The sequence below is a fragment of the Anolis carolinensis genome, chromosome 2 (genome assembly GCF_035594765.1).
Source record: "Anolis carolinensis isolate JA03-04 chromosome 2, rAnoCar3.1.pri, whole genome shotgun sequence".
NCBI lineage: Eukaryota > Metazoa > Chordata > Lepidosauria > Squamata > Dactyloidae > Anolis > Anolis carolinensis.
This window is the reverse complement of record NC_085842.1, coordinates 196,247,756-196,267,497: the sequence shown is the minus strand read 5'-3', so window position 1 is coordinate 196,267,497 and position 19,742 is coordinate 196,247,756. Positions and strand designations below refer to the sequence as shown.

Below are 19,742 nucleotides of genomic sequence, written 5' to 3'. Positions count from 1 at the left end.
ATGAGCTGGGATTGAAAAAAAAAATCTCATTAGATCCTAAAGCAGCAGGGGAAAGGATTAGGGTCATGACGACCACGGAAGTTACAAACCTGACCAAATGAAGCTCAGATTCCAAGGTCTAATGACGTCTACAGGCAAAGCATTAGACTGATGATGCCTGAAAACTGGGACTTGTTTTTTTGCTTTCTGAGTCAGTTAATGTCAGCCTCTGCAACCCATAGAAAGCAAACTGACAGTGGGTAGAGCCTCGGCTGCTGCGGATGTGACTCTGCCCTGGTTTCCTTGTCCTGGCACAGCGGGCCGTGTGAGCCACATCTCACGTGCACAATGGTGGCCTTGTGTGTAATACTAACCTCCTGGCACAATGCCCTAGCTGTTATATAACCAACGGGCAGTAGGCTGCTGGACGTGAGCCAGGCTCGTACAGGAGGGAGGAGGCCTGAAGGCGGAAGAGAGGAAATTGTTATGGAGCCATGTGACTTGGCCAACACATGGGCGAGGAGGAGGAAGACACCCGGGCTCCCAAAGCCTGCGGTTATGCCATAGCTGAGGCAATTGTTTTCATTGAGTGAGGAGCCACACCTCAACCTGGGGTGATGGTACCTCTCTCCAAACCCAGTCTCTTCTATGGTCTTGCTTACCTCCCTGGGCTTCGGGTGAAAAGAGGGTAGTGAATCCTTCAACCAGGTCATCTCAAACAAATCCCCACCCGATTGCAATTAGAAAAGTTGGACGCCAGATCTGCTGTACAGGTTGTTTTATTAACATGACATGTCTGCCTTAATAAGCCCAGAGACAGATTTGATGGCCCAGAAGACAACTCTTCAGGTTATGTGGCTGCCCGCTTCCTTTATGCTTGTGGTGGGAAGTGGGTCATGTACCTTCATCGAAACCGACACAAGGTGTCGCAGATGTCAGAATACTTGAGCAATGTTCTCCTTTGCAAAGTATGCAGACTTGGATGAGAACTTGTTGTGATTGGGGGTTTCCTCCGGCTTTCCAAGCAACTTCCTCCATTTAAATGATGGGTTTGCCAGCTCCAGATTGGGGAATAACAAGAATGTTGCAGAATAAAATGTCCTCCCAAATCATGTCTGCCCGTCTGCCCCACCACAGTTCAAGAATTATGGTCTTCACAAACACAAACAGTCAGCCCATTGAATCCACAGATTCTGTAGCCACAGATTTAACCATTTACGGCTTGAAAATAATCCCACCCATCCCACCCCCCCAAAATCCAAACATCAGAGCTTGATTTTATATAAGGGACACCATTTTACTACACCGTTGTATATAATGGGACTTGAGCATCCACAAGATTTTGGTATTCACGGGGGCCTGCAACCAAACCTCAACAGATACCAAGGGCCCACTGTATTCGCTGCTTTTGAAGTCACATCTACAGCAAACACAACGTCTAACCATGGAACCAGATGTCATAGGCTTTTAGAAGGAAAACAGATATGGGTTGAACCAGGGCAGCTCCTGTGACTTGAACCTCAACAAGCTGAACCACTTACTCTATAACTGCAGGTGCTTCATGGCTCATTTTTGCATCCAAGCAGGTAGGAAAAGAAGACGGCTCAAGCCCCTGATGGGCTGCACTTGGCTTGGCTGAAGGACAGATGAGCCGGTGGGTTATGAGATCTCAAAGTTAAGACAGTCTCATCTGACCACAGTGGACATTTCAATGGTACTCCACCTGGATGCTATTATTTTCCAGCAGCAGATTGGCTCTCTTCAGGAAAACAAGCACATTTTATCACAATGAAGGGTTGGCTAACAAGGGGTTTTGTTGCAGGATAATAGGAATAAAAGGCGGAAGAGAGGGAGGAGAGGGACAAGGAACCTCTGCCTGTCAGGTAATGATTGCATAGAGAATCCCTCTCCCTTCAGAGGCAACTGGGCTGGGAGTGGAAAAGGAGACAGCCCAAGCAGAAGCTGTATCAGTGTTGTGATACTGCCATCAAGACCACATTTGCTTCACTCCAAATGGATATGATACAACTTTGCCATTTGCAGCAGGGCTGTTAGGCCTCTGCATTCAATCTAAAATTTCAGAGGTTTTATATCCTCTCTCAGGTTCTCCAGGCCAAGAAGTAAAACTTCACGGTAAAATAGCAGAATCAAGGTGGTGTAATTTTTCTCAATAGTACTTCTAATGGACAGTAAAGGTAAAGTTTCCCCCTGACATTAAGTCTAGTCTTGTCCGACTCTTGGGGGTGGTGCTCATCTCCATTTCTAAGCTGAAGAGCCGGCATTGTCCATAGACACCTCCAAAGCTGGTATGACTGCATGGAGTGCCGTTACTTTCCTGCCAGAGCAGTACCTATTGTTCTGCTCACATTCACATGTTGTGAGGTTGGCAGAAGCTGGGGCTAACAGCAGGAGCTCACCGCACTCCCTGGATTCGAACCACTGACCCTTCCGTCAGCAAATTCAGCAGCTCAGTGGTCTAACCAGCTGTGACACCTTTCATCCCCGTATTTGTTAGAATTAGACAAGGGCTGTAAAGAAGTGGATGAAGCCCTGCTGTTCCCCAGTTTGCTAAGCTACTCCGTATCTGGGGATCTCTCCCTCTGGAAACCTGACAACTCCAGTATGGTGGACCACACTACCGAACAACAGTAGACCTGCTCTAAGATCGTGGTTGTATGCCTAGATACAATAGTGATACTGACAATTTACAGCATCATCATGCAGGATGACATCACTGCCCACAAACAGGAATGTCACAAAAGCAAGACTTGGCAGCACAGCACTCACTGGAAAGGAACACCCACCTCTGCTAACACAATCAGTGTGAGAATGCTGCTCGCCATAAACCTGCCACACACGCATCTTTATTGCATGCTCTTGGGAGTATACTGTAATTTCACCTTTCTCCTGGTGTGAGCTCTAGCCCTCAAGAGCCAAGTCTGCCACACCAGTTCTACATAGTAAGGGTCATGCACATACCCAGAGGCTAAGACAGGTCATCTGATGCAGCAGCTCTGAGGCTACGTCCCTGGCTTTCTCCTATTCATGGCTGCTCTACTTGAGCTTCTTCCAGGAGACCATTGAGTATCCCAGGCAAGCTCCTACAAGCTTTCCAAACAACAAAGGGAAAGGATATATATATTCTGGAAAATGGCTTTCTCCTCTAAAATGGGGTTGCAATGCACTTCAAATTGTGCTCCACCATGAGTTCAGGCTGCAGTACTGCACACCTTTCCCCTTCAATAAACAAGTTTTCCATCAGTATCCAAAATCACAACATGAGGATAGCCTGCTCACAAAGGCTGCATCTGCAGAAAAGTGTGCCTGGCAGCCATCACAATGCAAAAACAAGTCACTGCCATGAGATACAATTCCTCTCTGAGGAGGCAGCCTCATACCAGGTCAGACCATTAACCTGAAAGACCTCTTACTGGAAGCATCTCCAGGGTCTCAGGTGGAGAGGAGCTTTTCCCACTTCCCGCTTCCTTTTACCTGGGGGTGTGTAGCAAAAATCAAACCTGTCTGCATGCAAAGTATGGACAAGCATCAACCCAAGGCGTTTTGTGTGCCTAAAATGGAAAACCCACATGGCATCATCCATCCACCACTTGAGAAGTTGACACAGCATGCACTGCACTGGGGAGCTTGCCATTGATAAGTGTCCCATAAGGTCGTGCTCATTGGGTCAGATCCCTTTTCATCCACCTTTCATCTTGCGCCACATCGACCTTGATTTTATGATTAAGGCAGCCTCTGGTAGAATTTCCCCCCTTTGTGCATGAACACAACCTGGCTCTGATTTAGTCTGAGAAAGGGTTACAATCCCAGGAATTGGCTGATGAGCAATTTCCTTTGCTAGAAAGCTCTAACCCACGTTGAAATTGTTCGCTCGAGGGGATGTAATCAGAAAAGCAAAATAACGAATTCAAGGATTCTGACTCTCTTCATCTCACTAAACACAAAGAAGGGGAAAAAATGAGCTCGCTTGCCACATGTGATGTAAGCAAGGCAGGGTGGGGCCCATCTTTACTTGTGAAGGTTGTTTGTTTGCAGCTGCCATGACACCAGCCGGGCAATGCCACAAAAGTTTGCCTGTCACCTCCCTGGACTGCCACATCCGGATCCCAATGGATCAATGACAAATTTGCATGAAGAGCTGCGCATCCCTTTTGCATGCAAAAAACCTTGCATGCAACAATCCAGATGCAACAAGGATGACAACTGGGGTTTGTCTGTTTGTTTTGCACTTTGTGAATTCCGCAAAATCTTCTGCATTCAAAGTTAACTTGGTATATGTATTTCACTTCTATGCACTTTTCCCTAAATATCCATTCCCTCCCCGTTAAAAAAAATCCAACACACTTCAAGGAGTAACCTGAAGTGCTAGGAATAGACTTTGGGGTGGGTGTGATCACAGTTTTAACCTTTTCATGTATAGAGTAGTCTTGTTCATATATATATGTATATGTATATATATATTTATATAAATAATATAATATATATAGTGAGAATTATGTATAGATACTTTACATGGCCTAACCCACCGGACATGCCCTTTGTAGGTGTGGGAAGGGAAGATGGCCAGGGCATCAGGGAAAGTGTTGTTGCCTCTGCCCTTCATATTTACAGAGGGCTTGAAGGACCCGCTTGTTCCAGCTTCAATGGGGTAGGAACTTGCTAGCCTACCTACACTGCTGCGGCTCTCACTGCCACGACCACCACTGAGATTGGAAGGCAAAGATGAGGGTGGTGGTCTAGGACAGTAGTCATGGTGGTCAGTACAGTGAGAAAGGCAAACCTTCAGTGTGCCGCCCCCTTTTTTTCTAGAGTAGGGGGGGAAGGCCGAGGTGTGTCTCCTGCACACTTGCTCCCTGATCCCAATACAGGCACCTCTTCTTTTCCCCGTTTCCCCTTGGCCTCTGCTGAGCCTCGCTTCAGTCCATTCTTGGTCCCTTCTGGGCACAGGCAACTGGGGGTCTTGGCGCAGGTTCCCAGGGTGGTATGCTCTTCCACCACCTCCAGAATCCACTTCTCCTTGGGTGAGCCAGCCTTGTCCTGGGAGTGCTCTATACCCAGTTTCCTTGGGGGGCTGAGCTCCTGGCTTTGTTTGGGCTCCAGCACAATAGGGACGGGTCCCCGTGGGGCCATCTCTGCCTCCGCACTGCCCTTCCGTCCTTGTTCGTGCTCTTGGACAGGGCTCAGGGCCTTTGCCAGGGTTCGATTTGCTCCTGAAAATGCCTCCTCTGTCTGCACCGCTTGGCTCCGTCGGCAGTCCCCAGCCAGACCTTCTGGTCCCCTTGTCTTGGTGCTGGTCTCAGTGGCAGCTGCCTCTCCATCTCCTACCCCAAAACTAAGTGGGGATTCCTGCCGGCCCAAGCGCCGGGTGGCCAGAGGCTTAGGAGTTCCTGATTCACTGGGGCTCTCGCCATCTGACTCGGCAAGGCTGTGGAGACCCGGCTCGCCATAGAAGTCTTTGCGATATTCAGAGTGCACCACCTCTAGGCTGTGCTTCCTCACCACCACCTTCTTCTCGGAGCTGAGCGGGGAGCCGAGCTTCTCGGCCGACTGTACCCGCTTCAGAAGTGGAGAGCGAGGGGGCTCAGCGCTCTTGGGACGGGGCCGGACCACAGGCGGCGAGGAGTGGAGCTTAGCCGGGAAGCTCTGTGTGGTGTTGGAGCTTCCCACAGTGTGGCCGGGCAACGGCGGTGGGGAAGACTGAGTGGGGGAAGGCGTGTGCGCCAGGGGTGAGAGTGGGATATTTCCAGCTGACTTGCAGCGGGCAGAGCGATACTGGCGGTGTAGTTTGGGAGACAGGCCGTGAAGAGTACTTGGCCGCATGTGATGGGATGAAGTGGCTGGCGAATTGGGTGTGCTGGAGGCTGGGGAACTGCTTTGCGAAGAGGCACCTGGATGGAGACAAAGAGAACAAAGGCATCTTGAGATATGCCCAACCAAACCCTTCTGTTTCCTGGAGGTCCAGGCAGAGGCTTCACTTGTTAGAGTGGGACATATGACTGCATCCTTCCTACAGACCCACTGCGGCGGCTCACACTGAGGACAGGATGCTAATGCACTTATCTATTAGTCTTACTCAACCTAGTTGCCTATAGAACTATAACAACTTCCACATCCAGAAGCTCAAAAAAGGTTGACTTTGCTGACAACCTATTTCTGCTGCTTGCCTCCTGTCATCTAATTGGAAAGAGGCCTGAGCACTGGAGATGGATACCCATCTACTTTGTCCATAGATTTTCCCTAGAATAATTTTTAGGTGATGCTGATCAAAATAAACTGATAAGTTGATGGAACACATCAAGTTTGGTTATTCTCATTAGGCTCTCAAATCAAACCAACAGAGAGCACAACCATTGTCTCCATCCAACCATGGCTCTCCTTCCACGAGGCTTCCCATCAGGCAGTATTGAAGAACAGTCAGGATTTTGTGGTGTTATCTTCCAATCTGTCCAAGGAAGCCAAATTTGGTGAGAACTGAAGGCTAGTTCCCTGCCCAATTCTAATTCCCCATCTAAGAGAGAAGAATCAAGCACTCCCAGCAAAACCAAACAATCAGCCCAACCTTCCATGAAAACTGACCGCTTATGGGCACATGTCCCTGCCACAGCCACCCTGCCCACCACTACCTTCAGGTCTGCTACCTAGGTAGGCAGAGTCTGGTGTGGAGCGCAGGCTTTGGGTGGGTGAGCGGGCACTCAAGCCATGAGTGGGCGAACCAGGCAAGCTGTCACTGGAGGAGAGCGAGCGGTTCAGAGATGACAAGCTGCGGCTGGTGTGCAGTAGGTTTGACTGCTTGGTGATCTTGCGGAAGAGGGAGCTTCGCTTCTTACTGCCAAGGAAGGAAGGAAGAGGGTTACCGAAAGAGGATCCAACAGTATTCAGAAAACTAGAGGCCCTTCCACACAGCTATATAACCCATAACATCAAGATAGAAAATCCTGATTTATGTATTTTTTTATCAATCTGATTTAATGTAATGGGAATTAGGTACCACTGTCAGGGAGAGGCTGTCAGGAAATAGGGTCATATCTTCATATATGGTGGTCATGTAAAATTATACAAAAATTTTGGGAAATGATATATAAAGAAATAAGCGCAATAATAAAAATAGAGATAGAGAATACACCTAAATCAGCATTCCTACTTATGCATGACAATACAATCCCCTCCCAAGAGGAGAAAGAAATGGTTTCTAATTTGATAACAGCAGAAAAATTGCTAATAGCAAAACACTGGAAAGAAAAAAAAAGGAAATTCAGGGAAATTTGGAACATAGCTATTAATGACAAACTGACTTGCAAAATTAAAATTGAAAAGGGAATATTGAAACAAACAGATTTTTGGAAAATAAGGGAAAATTTATTGAGTATATTTTTAATGAGGGAAAGGGGTACAAGCAGGTGACAGAAGCAATGAAATTTTGGACTTGTGAAACAATATGAGTTTGTTGGTCCTGGTGAAGGGGGCACAAAATAAGGGTAAGATGAAGAGGGGGAGAAGGTGGTATAATAATAATAATAATAATAATAATAATAATAATAATAATAATAATAATAATAATGCATCACATAGTCCTAGACACTTGGGAAGTGTTCGACTTGTGATTTTGTGAAATGAAATCCAGGATATCTATCTTGTTTGCTGTGTCATACAATAAAATAATAATAATAACAATAATAATAATAATAATAATAATAATAATAATAATGCATCACATAGTCCTAGACACTTGGGAAGTGTTCGACTTGTGATTTTGTGAAATGAAATCCAGGATATCTATCTTGTTTGCTGTGTCATACAATAAAATAATAATAATAATAATAACAATAATAATAATAATAATAATAATAATAATAATAATAATAATAATAAATGTATAAGTAGATAAAAGGGGTGCAGTAGAAAGATATGTAGTAAAGTTGTAATGGAAAAGTTGAAAACTGATAAGAAATATGCTTAAAAGATATGTTTGATTTTTACTTTTTTTACTGTTGGATTGTATACAATACTAGCTGTGCCCGGCCACGCGTTGCTGTGGCGAAGTATGGTGGTATGGGAAATAAAGTATTGAGGAATTGGTGGTAGTTAAGGTCAAGGGTAAAGGTTTTCCCCAGACATTAAGTCCAGTCGTGTCTTACTCTGGAGATTGGTGCTCATCTCCATTTCTAAGCCGAAGAGCCGGCGTTGTCCGTAGACTCCTCCAAGCTCATGTGGGATGACTACATGGAGCGGCGTTACCTTCCCGCCGGAGCAGTACCTATTGATGCACTCACATTTGCATGTTTTCGAACTTCTGGGTTGGCAGAAGCTGGAGCTAACAGTGGGGGCTCTCTCCGCTCCCCCAATTCAAACCTGTGGCCTTTCAGTCCAGAAGTTCAGCAGCTCAGTGCTTTAACACGCTGCGCCATCAGGGGATATTATTTCCTAAAGGTTGTGAATATACAATATTTCTGATTGTTTTTTCTTTTGTCTGTTGGAGGCAAGTATGAATGCTGCAATTAGGAAAAATGATTAGGATGTAATGGCCTTGCAGCTTTAAAGCCTGGCTGTTTCCTCCCTGAGTGAATTTTTTGTTGGGAGGTGTTAGCTGGCCCTGATTGTTTCCTGTCTGGAATTCCCTTGTTTTCAGAGTGGTGTTGTTTGCAATATTTTATGTGCTTCTACTGTCTGTGGCCCTGAGAAAACAGAGGATTTTCCAGACTTTGATGATGGGAATACTTTGTTGGGAGGTGTTAGCTGGCCCTGATTGTTTCCTGTCTGGAATACCCTTGTTTTCAGAGTGATGTTGTTTGCGATATTTTATCTGCTTCTATTGTCTGTGGCCCTGAGAAAACAGGATTTGCCAGACTTTGATGATGGGAATACTTTGTTGGGAGGTGTTAGCTGGCCCTGATTGTTTCCTGTGTGGAATTCCCCTGTTTATTTACTGTCCTGGTTTTAGAGATTATATTGTTCTGCATTATTCTGTCCCAGTAATTATTTCATATTAAAGAAAAATCTCACTTATCCAACATTCGCTTATACAATGTTCTGGATTATCCAACGCAGTCTGCCTTTTCATAATCAATGTTTTTGTAGTCAGTGTTTTAAATTCATTGTGATATTTTAGTGGTAAATTTGTAAATACAGTACAGTAGAGTCTCACTTATCCAACATAAACGGGCCAGCAGAACGTTGGATAAGCGAATATGTTGGATAATGAGGAATTAAGGATAACCCTATTAAACATCAAATTAAGTTATGATTTTACAAATTAAGCACCAAAACATCATGTTAGACAACAAATTTGTCAGAAAAAGTAGTTCAGTACACAGTAATGCTATATAATAATTACTGTATTTATGAATTTAGCACCAAAATATCACGATATATTGAAAGCATTGACTACAAAAATGCGTTGGATAATCCAGAACGTTGGATAAGCGAGTGTTGGATAAGTGAGACTCTACTGTACTTGATGGACTGCTACATCAGGATCTAAATGTTTTGCATTAAATCCCATCTTCTTGGATAAGTGAGACTCTACTGTAATTACAACATAGCATTACTGCGCATGGAACTACTTTTTCTGTCAAATTTGTTGTATAATACGATGTTTTGGTGCTTAATTTGTATAACGATTACCTAATTTGATGTTTAATTGGCTTTTCCTGAATCCCTTCTTATTATCCAACATATTCACTTATCCTGCCGGCCTGTTTACGTTGGATAAGTGAGACTCTACTGTATATTTCTAATCTTATATTATCTGCTCAGAACTGGATTATCTGAGGCCCCTTCTTCACAGCTGTATAAAATGCACACTGAGATGGATTATATGGTAGTGGGGAGTCAAGATAATCCAGTGCAAAGCAGATAATATAAGATTATAAATGGGTTATATAGCTGTGTAGAAGGGCCTTGAGTCTACACTGCCATATAATCCAGTGCAAATTAGATAATCTGTGGAAGAAGCCTAAGTGAGGCCTAAATCTGCCTGTCCCCTAACTGAAACCTGGCTGTCCCTTGGTTGCTAGGCAACCAAGTGGGCAGAGATTAGCCCTCTAAACTGGCAGCAATTGGATAAAAAAAATTATTGCTCTCCCTCTAATTAGGACTTTATTTTTCTTTTCTTTTTGTTGTATCAACCTTGAGGCGTGGATGATGGGTTGTGTTGTCAAATTTTGAGGTTGGGGGGCCTGTACTTTTGTTGTTTTGTGAATTGCCGTGATGCCATCACTCTTTTATATATATAGATAGATAACATACTCCTTTGTCTAAGATATCGTAAAAAGAGGAAAGAATGTATACTTATACATTTTTATGGATAAATTAATTTAAAAAAAATTAAAGACAGAAAATCCCACAATATCTGCTTTAATCTAGGTTATCTGAGTCCACACTACCATATATTCCAGCTCAAACCAGAAAATGTGAGATTGCATTCAGCTGTGTGGAAGAGACCTACGTTTCTAATTTATGTGCTTTTCTAATTTATGTGCCAGTTCCCCTCCCTGTATATCTCACCTCTCCTGGCCATCTTTGGTGGTGCTCCGTTTGTTCCTCCGGGCCATTTTGGACTTGTAGCTGCTCTTACGAGCTGGCCCAATCCGGATGGAGGTGTTTTCAAAGGGTGTAGTAGTCACCATCACTTTGTTTCCACTCTAGGAGAAGGAGAAGGAAACAAGTTGTGGGACAGTAGGGATAGCACTTTGCCTCAGTCCCATCAGAGACTCTTTCTGTTTTCTGTCCCACTTCCTGTTTACCTTCAGGATGAGCTCCACCACCTCAGTGTGCACAAGCCCATGCACTGGCTCTCCGTTGACATGTGTGATGAGGTCTCCGGCACATAAACCTGCCTCATGAGCTGGTCCGCCTTCCTCCACATGCTGCCAGGGCAGGATAAGGAAAGAAAGAAAGAACAAAAGAATGCAAAAGAAAGAGAGAGAGAGTAAGAGAGGGAAAAAAGCTCTCTGGACTACCTCATTTAGTTATAGACTACAAGGCAAATGAAGAAACTATGGGATTCATTACCAAGCCTGGCCCACCCAGAATGCTCGACTACCAAGCAACCACGCTTACCCAGACAATATGGTGCACGCTATAGACATCACTGTCACCCATGTACACCCGGATAGCACGCAGCGTGAAGCCATACTTCTTCCCTGAACGCTGGATAGTAATGGGCGAGCGGAGGATTGTTACAGCTGGTGAATAGTCCCGTGATGGTGAAGAATCCCGAGATGAAGGATTGGATGACAGCGAACGGGGAGACATTGGGCTGGCCAGCGGGGAACTACTGTGTTGTTCCACTGCAAGGAAAGAGAGGGGGAAGGAAGAGATAAAATGAAAAGATAAGTGAGAAGTTCTGCACAGTTTCATGGGGCAAGCACATATCAGCACCTTCTGCCTCCCAGAAAAGTCCTGTCCTCTAGCTACGATTGCTTTCTGTAGCAAGCCTTGCTAAGACTTCCTGATACTTTCAACCATTTCTCATGACCTGTGGTCAGCAAAGGAATATAAATGAATCTGGAACATTTGGGTGCAGGGAGCTATTTTAGTGTAAATACGAGGACTATGCCTTTGGGAGCACTACACTAGGGTAGTCTGTTTTTATTGTTGTTTTTATTGTTATTTCAAAGCTAAGTGTATTGTTTTAATCTATTTCTGTAAACCGCTCCGAGCCAAACTGGGAGTAGCGGTATACAAGTCTAACAAATAAATAAATAAATAAATAAATAAATAAATAGCTGACTTGTGGGGCAGAGATAGAGATGATGATGGTAATAATAATAATAATAATAATAATAATAATAATAATAATAATAATAATAATAATAATAATAATAGTTTTATTTCTTACCTACCAGCAGATAAAGCTCAGGGGTCATTTTCTGGCTGGATAGGGAAAATACTTCCTAGAAGTGTTTTTTTTTTCCGTGTCAGGAGTGACTTGAGAAACTGGAAGTCACTTCTAGTGTGAGAACGCCTGCAAGGATGTTCCCTAGGAGATGCCCGGATGTTTGATGTTTTACAATCCTGTGGGAGGCTTCTCTCATGTCCCTGCATGGGGAGCTAGAGCTGACAGACGGGAGCTTACCCCGCTCCCAGATTTGAACCGCCAACCTTTCGGTCAGCAGTTCAGCTGGCACAAGGGTTTAACCCATTGTGCTACCAGAGACTCCCCTAACAGTGGTGTCCCTGAGCCTTTTCCGTCCCTATTTTCTTTAGCACACACGATTGAGTGCCAGTACAGAGAAGAAACTTTTTTTTTCGTGTCAGGAGCAACCGGAGTTGCTTCTGGAGTGAGAGAATTGGCTGTCTGCAAGGATGTTGCCCAGGGGACGCCTGGATGTTTTTGATGTTTTACCATCCTTGTGGGAGGCTTCTCTCATGTCCCCACATGGAGCTGGAGCTGATAGAGGGAGCTCATCTGCGCTCTCCCCGGGTGGGATTCAAACCAGGCAGCCTTCAGGTCAGCAACCCAACCTTCAAGTCACAAGGCTTTTATTCCCTAGGCCACCGGAGGTTCCTAGAGAAGAAACTACATGGGACGCACAATGCCACACTGACAAGCCACAGAATGTTATCTATAGATCAAAATTCAACTCCAGAGAAGCTCAGATTGTATTTAAAATGAAAGCAACGTTCATATTCCTCATGGTATAAAATTCTATGGCCTCTGAAATTTCAGATGGGTGACTGAATGAAATTCCCAGTGGCGTTTCAAGGGTTCTGCACCTTGAGAAGCTTCACTTGCCTCTCCTCCCATAAGTCACAGGAAGCGCACAAGCTACGCAAAAACATAGAAACTAGAAATCATGCAATGCACAAAATACCATGCAAATTGGTTTCATTTGCATAAATGGCAGGTTGCAGAATCCCACTTTGTTTTTGGCAGGCTTCTTTGGATTGCAGAACACACACAGCCCAGCAACTAAGCGAAGGGACAGGGATTGCATGCAGGGCAGCAAAGCATAAGTCTCTTGTGTAGGGTGGGGGGTCAGGCTGGGGGGCTGTGCTGGGAAAATAAGCTAACGTCAATGAGGTATTTTTATTCCTACGGGAATGTGGACAAATAGCTGAGAGGCTGGGCGATCTTGATCAGATAACAGCCCACAGACATAGGTCGACCCAATACAAAAGGCAGCAATGTGTGAAAGGGCAACTGGAATGTGGGGATAAAAAGGGGTAACAGGAGGGTTCAGGGTGGTGCCAGCAGGACAGTCTGTGTATGAGTATAGTGCCTCCAGCCCCAAGGGTAAAGGGTGGCTTGAGAGTGTGCCTGTGGGGATCGGTTCAGGCGGGAAGGCATTCCTGTGGGTTGGTGCTGAGCTTGCAGGTGTAGGGTTAGCATGTCCAGGATGGGGGTGGGGTGGGTGCAGGGGTGGGGGCAAGAGGAGGAGGGCCGTACCTGTGGGGATAATGACGGACAGCGCAGTAGCTGAGGCAGATTTGATGACCTTGCCCCCTGTGCGGGAGCTGCGCTTCTCAGCCGTGGAGTCCCCTGAGAGCTGTTGGTGCCGAGCCCGACGTAGCACCAAGTCATTGGTAGCTTTGGGGGCTGATGGGTCAAGCTCCTTTAGGGGCTGTGGCTCACCCGCTTTTGATTTATCGCCTAGTGGGGAGTGGAGAGAGAGGGAGGATGACTCGAGCCACATGTCACAGGACCACACTCAGGGGAGGGCCCACTCCTGGGCTGTGGGGCCAGAGGGACACCGCCACAGGGGCAGGGAGGGGATGCCCACCACCACCTCCACCACCACAACCCATGGGACATCATCAGACACACTGCCCGTGGGATTCCTTTCTATTCTCCCCGTCACTGGGGGCAATTCTTTCCATCCATACTGTGTCATTCCGGAGCCGGAAAATGGACTTGTACAAGTGTGGACACAGGTGTGTGGGAACATTTAAAAAACATTACAGTGAAATTTAATGTCCTAGGCTCAGGAACCAGTTTGGCTACCACCAAAATCATGAGGAAAGGAATGAGGAAATCACAGAAAGTCCTCATTAAAACACCAGCAAGAGTTCTTCAATACACAGGACCTTGTTATTGCCATACTACAAGACTGTCCTTGTTGACTTTTGCTGCTCTAGTTGATGGGTCACTGGAGCATATTAAGATGCCAGAGCAAAATGTGAGCTGCTGCAGGGAGTAGCCAAAGGTAAAGATTCTTGGGTTGCAAGACTCTGCTGTAGGATCAAAAACAATACTGTTTATTAGATAAAGGTAAAGGTTTTCGCCTAACATTAAGTCTAGTGTCCGACTCTGGGGGTTGGTGCTCATCTCCATTTCTAAGTTGAAGAGCTGGCATTGTCCGTAGACACCTTCAAAGTCATGTGGCCGGCATGACTGCATGGAGTGCTGTTACCTTCCTGCCGGAGTGGTACCTATTGATCTCTTTGCATGTTTTCTAACTGCTAGGTTGGCAGAAGCTGGGGCTAACAGCGGGAGCTCACCCCACTCCCTGGATTCAAACTGCCAACCTTTCGGTCAGCAAGTTCAGCAGCTCAGCAGTTTAACCCACTGCACTACTATTTATTACAAATGGCAAATAATTAGAATGCTATGCTAAGGAGTTCTAACTTCTAGTCAACAAAGCAAGTTAAAAGGGGTCTGAGTAAAACACTAAAGTCAGAAGTCGTTGGACTTGGCCACTGAGTCAACAGCATATTAACTTTTCCACCTGATTCTAATCTCTTTTCAAGAATTCTGTGTCAACAGCTGGGGTTTTTAGACACAACTGTTGTAACTTCAGGATTTCCAAGATGAATGTAGCCACAACACCTGAGACAACCAGAGATAGCCCCAGATAGCCCCAGCATTCAAACTAGTTCTTGGTGGAGTTTCTTATATCCACAAAACAATTGTAGCATTTACTATTTTGAAAGATCAGTCATCTTGCTTTTTGTAAATGTTGAAGTGTTTACTGTTGAAAAAGAAATGGGTCAGGCTGCCCAGCTGCAACCAAAGCTCTAAGCGCCAGGCACAACATTGGGAGGTGGGCTTATCATATCCATGCTGCAAGCAGCTTACATTGGAAAGTGTAGAGGTGCTTGCCAACCACTTTCCCAAGCTTTCAAGCGCAATTACATCCACCAGACACACAATAATCACTATATGTTAGGCTTTGCACTACACCACCAATAGCAATTGCTACAATTTAGTGCCAGGTTTTTATAATGCCAACCCAACCTAATGTGTGGAGAAAGAGATTTTCTTCTAATTACAAAATAAATCAAATGGTCACTGCATATGTGTATGTATATTCCTGAGGGTATATATGTACAAGCTTATCCCCATGAAAAATCAAACTAGCTATTTGTTTAAAATAGGGAGCCTTTTCAAATGCACTGGCAGAGACAGGAAAGGGGTTGGGCCAGTTCATCGCTATTGAGGTTGGACGCATTATCCAATTGGAATGATCCCCATCGTAAATCAAGGCAAAAAATTTTTTTTCCCCAAAGCACTGGTAAGGTTTTCACCATGGATAACTATCCATCAGGAAATGTTCTTGCATAAAGACCCATTAAAATGGCCAAAAAGAACACTATAGTAATAATAATAATAATAATAATAATAATAATAATAATAATAATACAGTAGAGTCTTACTTATCCAACATAAACGGGCCAGCAGAATGTTGGATAAGTGAATATGTTGGATAATAAGGAGAGATTAAGGAGAAGCCTATTAAACATCAAATTAGGTTATGATTTTACAAATTAAGCACCAAAACATCATGTTATACAACAAATTTGACAGAAAAAGTAGTTCAATACTCAGTAATTCTACATAGTAATTACTGTATTTACGAATTTAGCACTAAAATATCACAATGTATTGAAAACATTGACTACAAAAATGCATTGGATAATCCAGAACATTGGATAAGCGAATGTTGGATAAGTGAGACTCTACTGTAATAATAATAATATTATTATTATTATGCAGGAAGAAAGGCAAGGAAAAATACAGATTTCCACACCAACAGATATGTTTTCAAGGGGAAGTGTCATTTGGATCTTCTGCATCAATTAACAACTATTTGATCATTTATTGTGCAGCTTCTACTGTAAAAGTCCTCAGGCATGAAATGAAACCCAGGCCCCTTCCACACAGCTGAATAAAATCCCACATTTTCCACTGAAATATATGGCAGCGCAGACTCAGATAACCCAGTTCAAAGCAGATATTGTGGGATTTTCTGCCTTGATATTCTGGGTTATATGGCTGTGTGGAAGAGCCCCTAGTCATTCAGTGGTAGTGATTCAGTTAGTTGGACTACAATGTGCTCCTTTCTAAGATTGCAGTCTGTATGATCCAGAACCTATTTCCGGAAGAGAGAGGACTTTTGTCCTGGGAAAAATGGAAAAATAGAGCCTGTTCAGGCAGTGATCTGTAACAAGTGAACCAAGTCGTCCACAGTGACTTCTCTCCTTAACCTACCAGAGTCTCAAGGGCCTTCTGTCAGCAACCATCCTGACTCACCTTAACCTACAACTCACCTATGTCAGTCTCCACAGGGGCAGGGCACGGTACAGTTTCTCCAGTTGCTCCCTCTTTGTTCTCCTTGCTTTCAGTCTGGGACGAAGGTCCCGTGGGCCCATTTTCTGCCGGAGCCTTTGTAGGCCCCTTGCCAAGGGTCTCACTCTCACTCTCCAAAGGCACAGCAAAACGGTTGGTGTCCATCAGGGCAGAAAAGCGCCGACGTGCACCCAGTGGGGGGCTCGAATCACTCTCGGTGTATGATGACTCTGAGGCAGAGAGTCGCTTCCTGAAAAGGAAAAGCAGCAAGTGGGAGAGCCTCCCAAACTTCAGAGGTCCGAGCCATCACCAAAATACCAGCCACAACTTCCCCTGAGTTCCTTCTAACTTTTAAGATTCTATGGTTCTATAATGCTATGAAAATTCACTACTCAGCTTCTTTTATTAGGACTATAATTGGAACAGCAACTCCTAAAAGTTAATGTTATCCAAATGTAATAAATCAACATGAACTTCCTAACTTTTGTGCTATCATTTAGTAACATTTCCAGGATGCTACTGATGCTGGTATCGTAGCTGCAGAAGGGAATGAAAGAGGGCAATGTAAGCAATTATTTTCCCTTCCAAGACTAAAAGATATGAGCTGTCATTCTGTGTTCCTGTTAACAGTTTTGTATCGTAGGTCCCTTCTACTCTGCCATATAACCCAAATTATCAAAGTAGATAATCCAGATGATCTGCTTTGAACTGGATTATATGAGTCTACACTGCCATATAGTAAGGTAAAGGTTTCCCCTGACGTTAAGTCCAGTCGTGACCGACTCTGGGGGTTGGTGCTCATCTCCATTTCTAAGCCGAAGAGCCAGCGTTGTCCATAGACATCTCCAGGTCATGTGGCCGGCATGACTGCATGGAGCGCCATTACCTTCCTGCCGGAGCGGTACCTATTGATCTACTCACATTTGCATGTTTTCGAACTGCTAGGTTAGCAGGAGCTGGGGCTAACAGCAGGCGCTCATTCTGCTCCCGGGTTTTGAACCTGGGACCTTTTCGTCCGCAAGTTCAGCAGCTCAGCGCTTTAACACACTGTGCCACCAGGAACCCCCACTGCAGTGGGGGCTCCATTTCAAAGCAGATAATATGGATTTTATATGGCAGTATAGAGTTATGGATCTGTAACTGCTCTATCTGCAGTAACACTATGCCGTCACATCATTGAGGCAATATTTCCATAACTGTCAATGCTGCCTCAAAAGCCCACCACAACAACCAGTGGCCATTGAGCAAAGGAGGTCTGTTGAGCAAAAAGGATTACATTTCCAGTCCCTTTGACTAGTAAGCAAAGCCATGACAACTAGAAACAAGACTCTTGTTGTTGTTTCTCATCCCAGCCTGCCTTGCGTGCTTGATGGAAAGGATCAGAAATGTCATACTGTTTGCAAGCTTACTGGGAGCTTTTTTTTTATCGTGTCAAAAGCGACTTAAGACCATACTGCAAGTCGCTTCTGGTGTGAAAGAATTGGCTGTCTACAGAGACGTTGCCTACGGGTCTGTTGGCTGGGAGGCTTCTCTCATGTCCCTGAAAGCTAGAGCTGACAGATGGGGGCTCACCCCATTTCTCGGATTCGAACCGGAAACTTTCAGGTCAGCAATCCAACCTTCAGGTCAGCAGTTCAGCTGGCAGAAGGGTTTAACCCACTGCGCCACCACGGCTCTTGAACAGACCTCCATTGCTCCATACATCTGCTGGCTGTTAAAGTGGATTGGGCAGAGAGGACTAGGAGAAGTTACTTAGTTATGCCTGTTGTGATCATTTTAAAATTGAACTTGGTGACATTTCATTTTTTTCAGTATCTCAGTCACATAAACTTTGTTTCTAGACAGACAACTTTTAGCGTTACCATTCAAAAAACACTGTTGCAGCTGTTCTGTCAGATTTTCTGCAGTTAGAAGAAAGGACAGTAGTAATAGTGATAGGTAAATAAAATGGTAACAAATGGTAAACAACATCGTCATTGCAGTCGTCAATCGTCAGCAAAAACCATTCCAATAAGAAGATTTTAAAAACGAAAATATGCTTTGATGTAATAACTAAAGTAATTTGTTTTGGTTAGAACGGATAATGAATTGATCAAACCAATGCTACTCAAAGGGTTGAACCAAGGGCCAGTATTATTCCATGAACCATTGGCTGCCTGTGCCTGATGAGCTTCTAAGGAAACAAATAAAGAGTGGATATAGTGGATACAAATATGGTGCTGGTTGCTGGCATGTTAGGAAAATAAATCCACCACTGCCTCACATTAGATAGCTTGGGAAGCATCAGACAAAGCAACCTTCACTCATCACTAAGAGTTCTAGTTTACACAGCTTGCTCTGGAAGACATATGAAAGAACATTAAAATGAAATAATATTAAATTGATCAAAGTCTGTGGCTGTTAGCTGCTTTGAGTCTTTTTGAGGAGAAAGACAGGGTAATAATAATAATAATAATATGAGAATGCCCTTTCCCCTGTTCACAGAGGCAAAGGACATGGTTAGAAACGTACAATATCTTGGATACACCATTTGATGAACTGATCTGATTCAGAGGCCGGATCGAGCTGTCAAGATTTATTAAACAGAATAACACTATACTGTCTCCCAGATCCCTGCAAGTCTGGAAAAGGAACAGCTACTGCAGAGTGACTTAGAATGCGTCTCACATTTCTGGGGAGTTGGTACGCCAGGTTTTGTCTCGAAGAGTGAAACTGCCCAGGCTTTCCCGTTTGCCCAATTTCTCATCCTTGTGCTTGCTGCTCTGGTCCCGCTTGGTGACGCTGGGGGTCTTCTGCTCATGCTGGGATAGGTGCTCCATGCTGCTGTACACCTAGGGGAGTGGAGGATGGGGTGGGGGCAAAACACAGAGTAGTGAGAAATGGTGGCTCAACATGCCGGAAGGATAGATTCCCTTGTTACCTATGCTTGCCCACCCATACACACACAGATGAACAAGCTGCATGGTGGAGACAAATGGCCTAACTGAATTACAGGGCTATATATGAGCATCTCTCTGGAGTTCAAGATGGAAGATCAGAATGGCCTCTGCAAGAATTTACTATCTAGAGTTTTCTCCTTTATCCCTCCCTGCCATAACCAGGTTTATTTCCAGTTTCTGATTGTGTCTTTAATTAATTAATTAATTAATTAGCATTATTTATACCCCGCCTTTCTCACCCCAAAGGGGACTCAGAGCAGCTTGCAAACCACACATACAGCAAACATTCAAAGTCG

The 19,742-nt window shown here is 44.5% G+C and overlaps 1 protein-coding gene across 4 annotated transcripts in view; it reads right to left on the bottom strand.

The window, feature by feature from the left end:
- Nucleotides 1-742: 742 nt before the first annotated feature.
- mast1 (microtubule associated serine/threonine kinase 1) overlaps nt 743-19,742 on the bottom strand; it is a 176,976-nt gene continuing 157,976 nt past the window's right edge. For 2 of the 4 annotated variants that reach the window (XM_062974136.1, XM_008103094.3), the window contains 8 exons: nt 19,175-19,338; nt 16,489-16,757; nt 13,388-13,591; nt 11,056-11,285; nt 10,740-10,862; nt 10,501-10,637; nt 6,621-6,823; nt 743-5,885 (listed from right to left, as the gene is read on the bottom strand). In XM_062974136.1, coding sequence (XP_062830206.1) covers nt 4,780-5,885; nt 6,621-6,823; nt 10,501-10,637; nt 10,740-10,862; nt 11,056-11,285; nt 13,388-13,591; nt 16,489-16,757; nt 19,175-19,338 — 2,436 coding nt within the window. In that variant the 3' untranslated portion in view covers nt 743-4,779. The remainder of the gene's footprint in view (nt 5,886-6,620; nt 6,824-10,500; nt 10,638-10,739; nt 10,863-11,055; nt 11,286-13,387; nt 13,592-16,488; nt 16,758-19,174; nt 19,339-19,742) is intronic. The other 2 variants (XM_008103095.3, XM_008103097.3) reach the window with 2 other exon arrangements.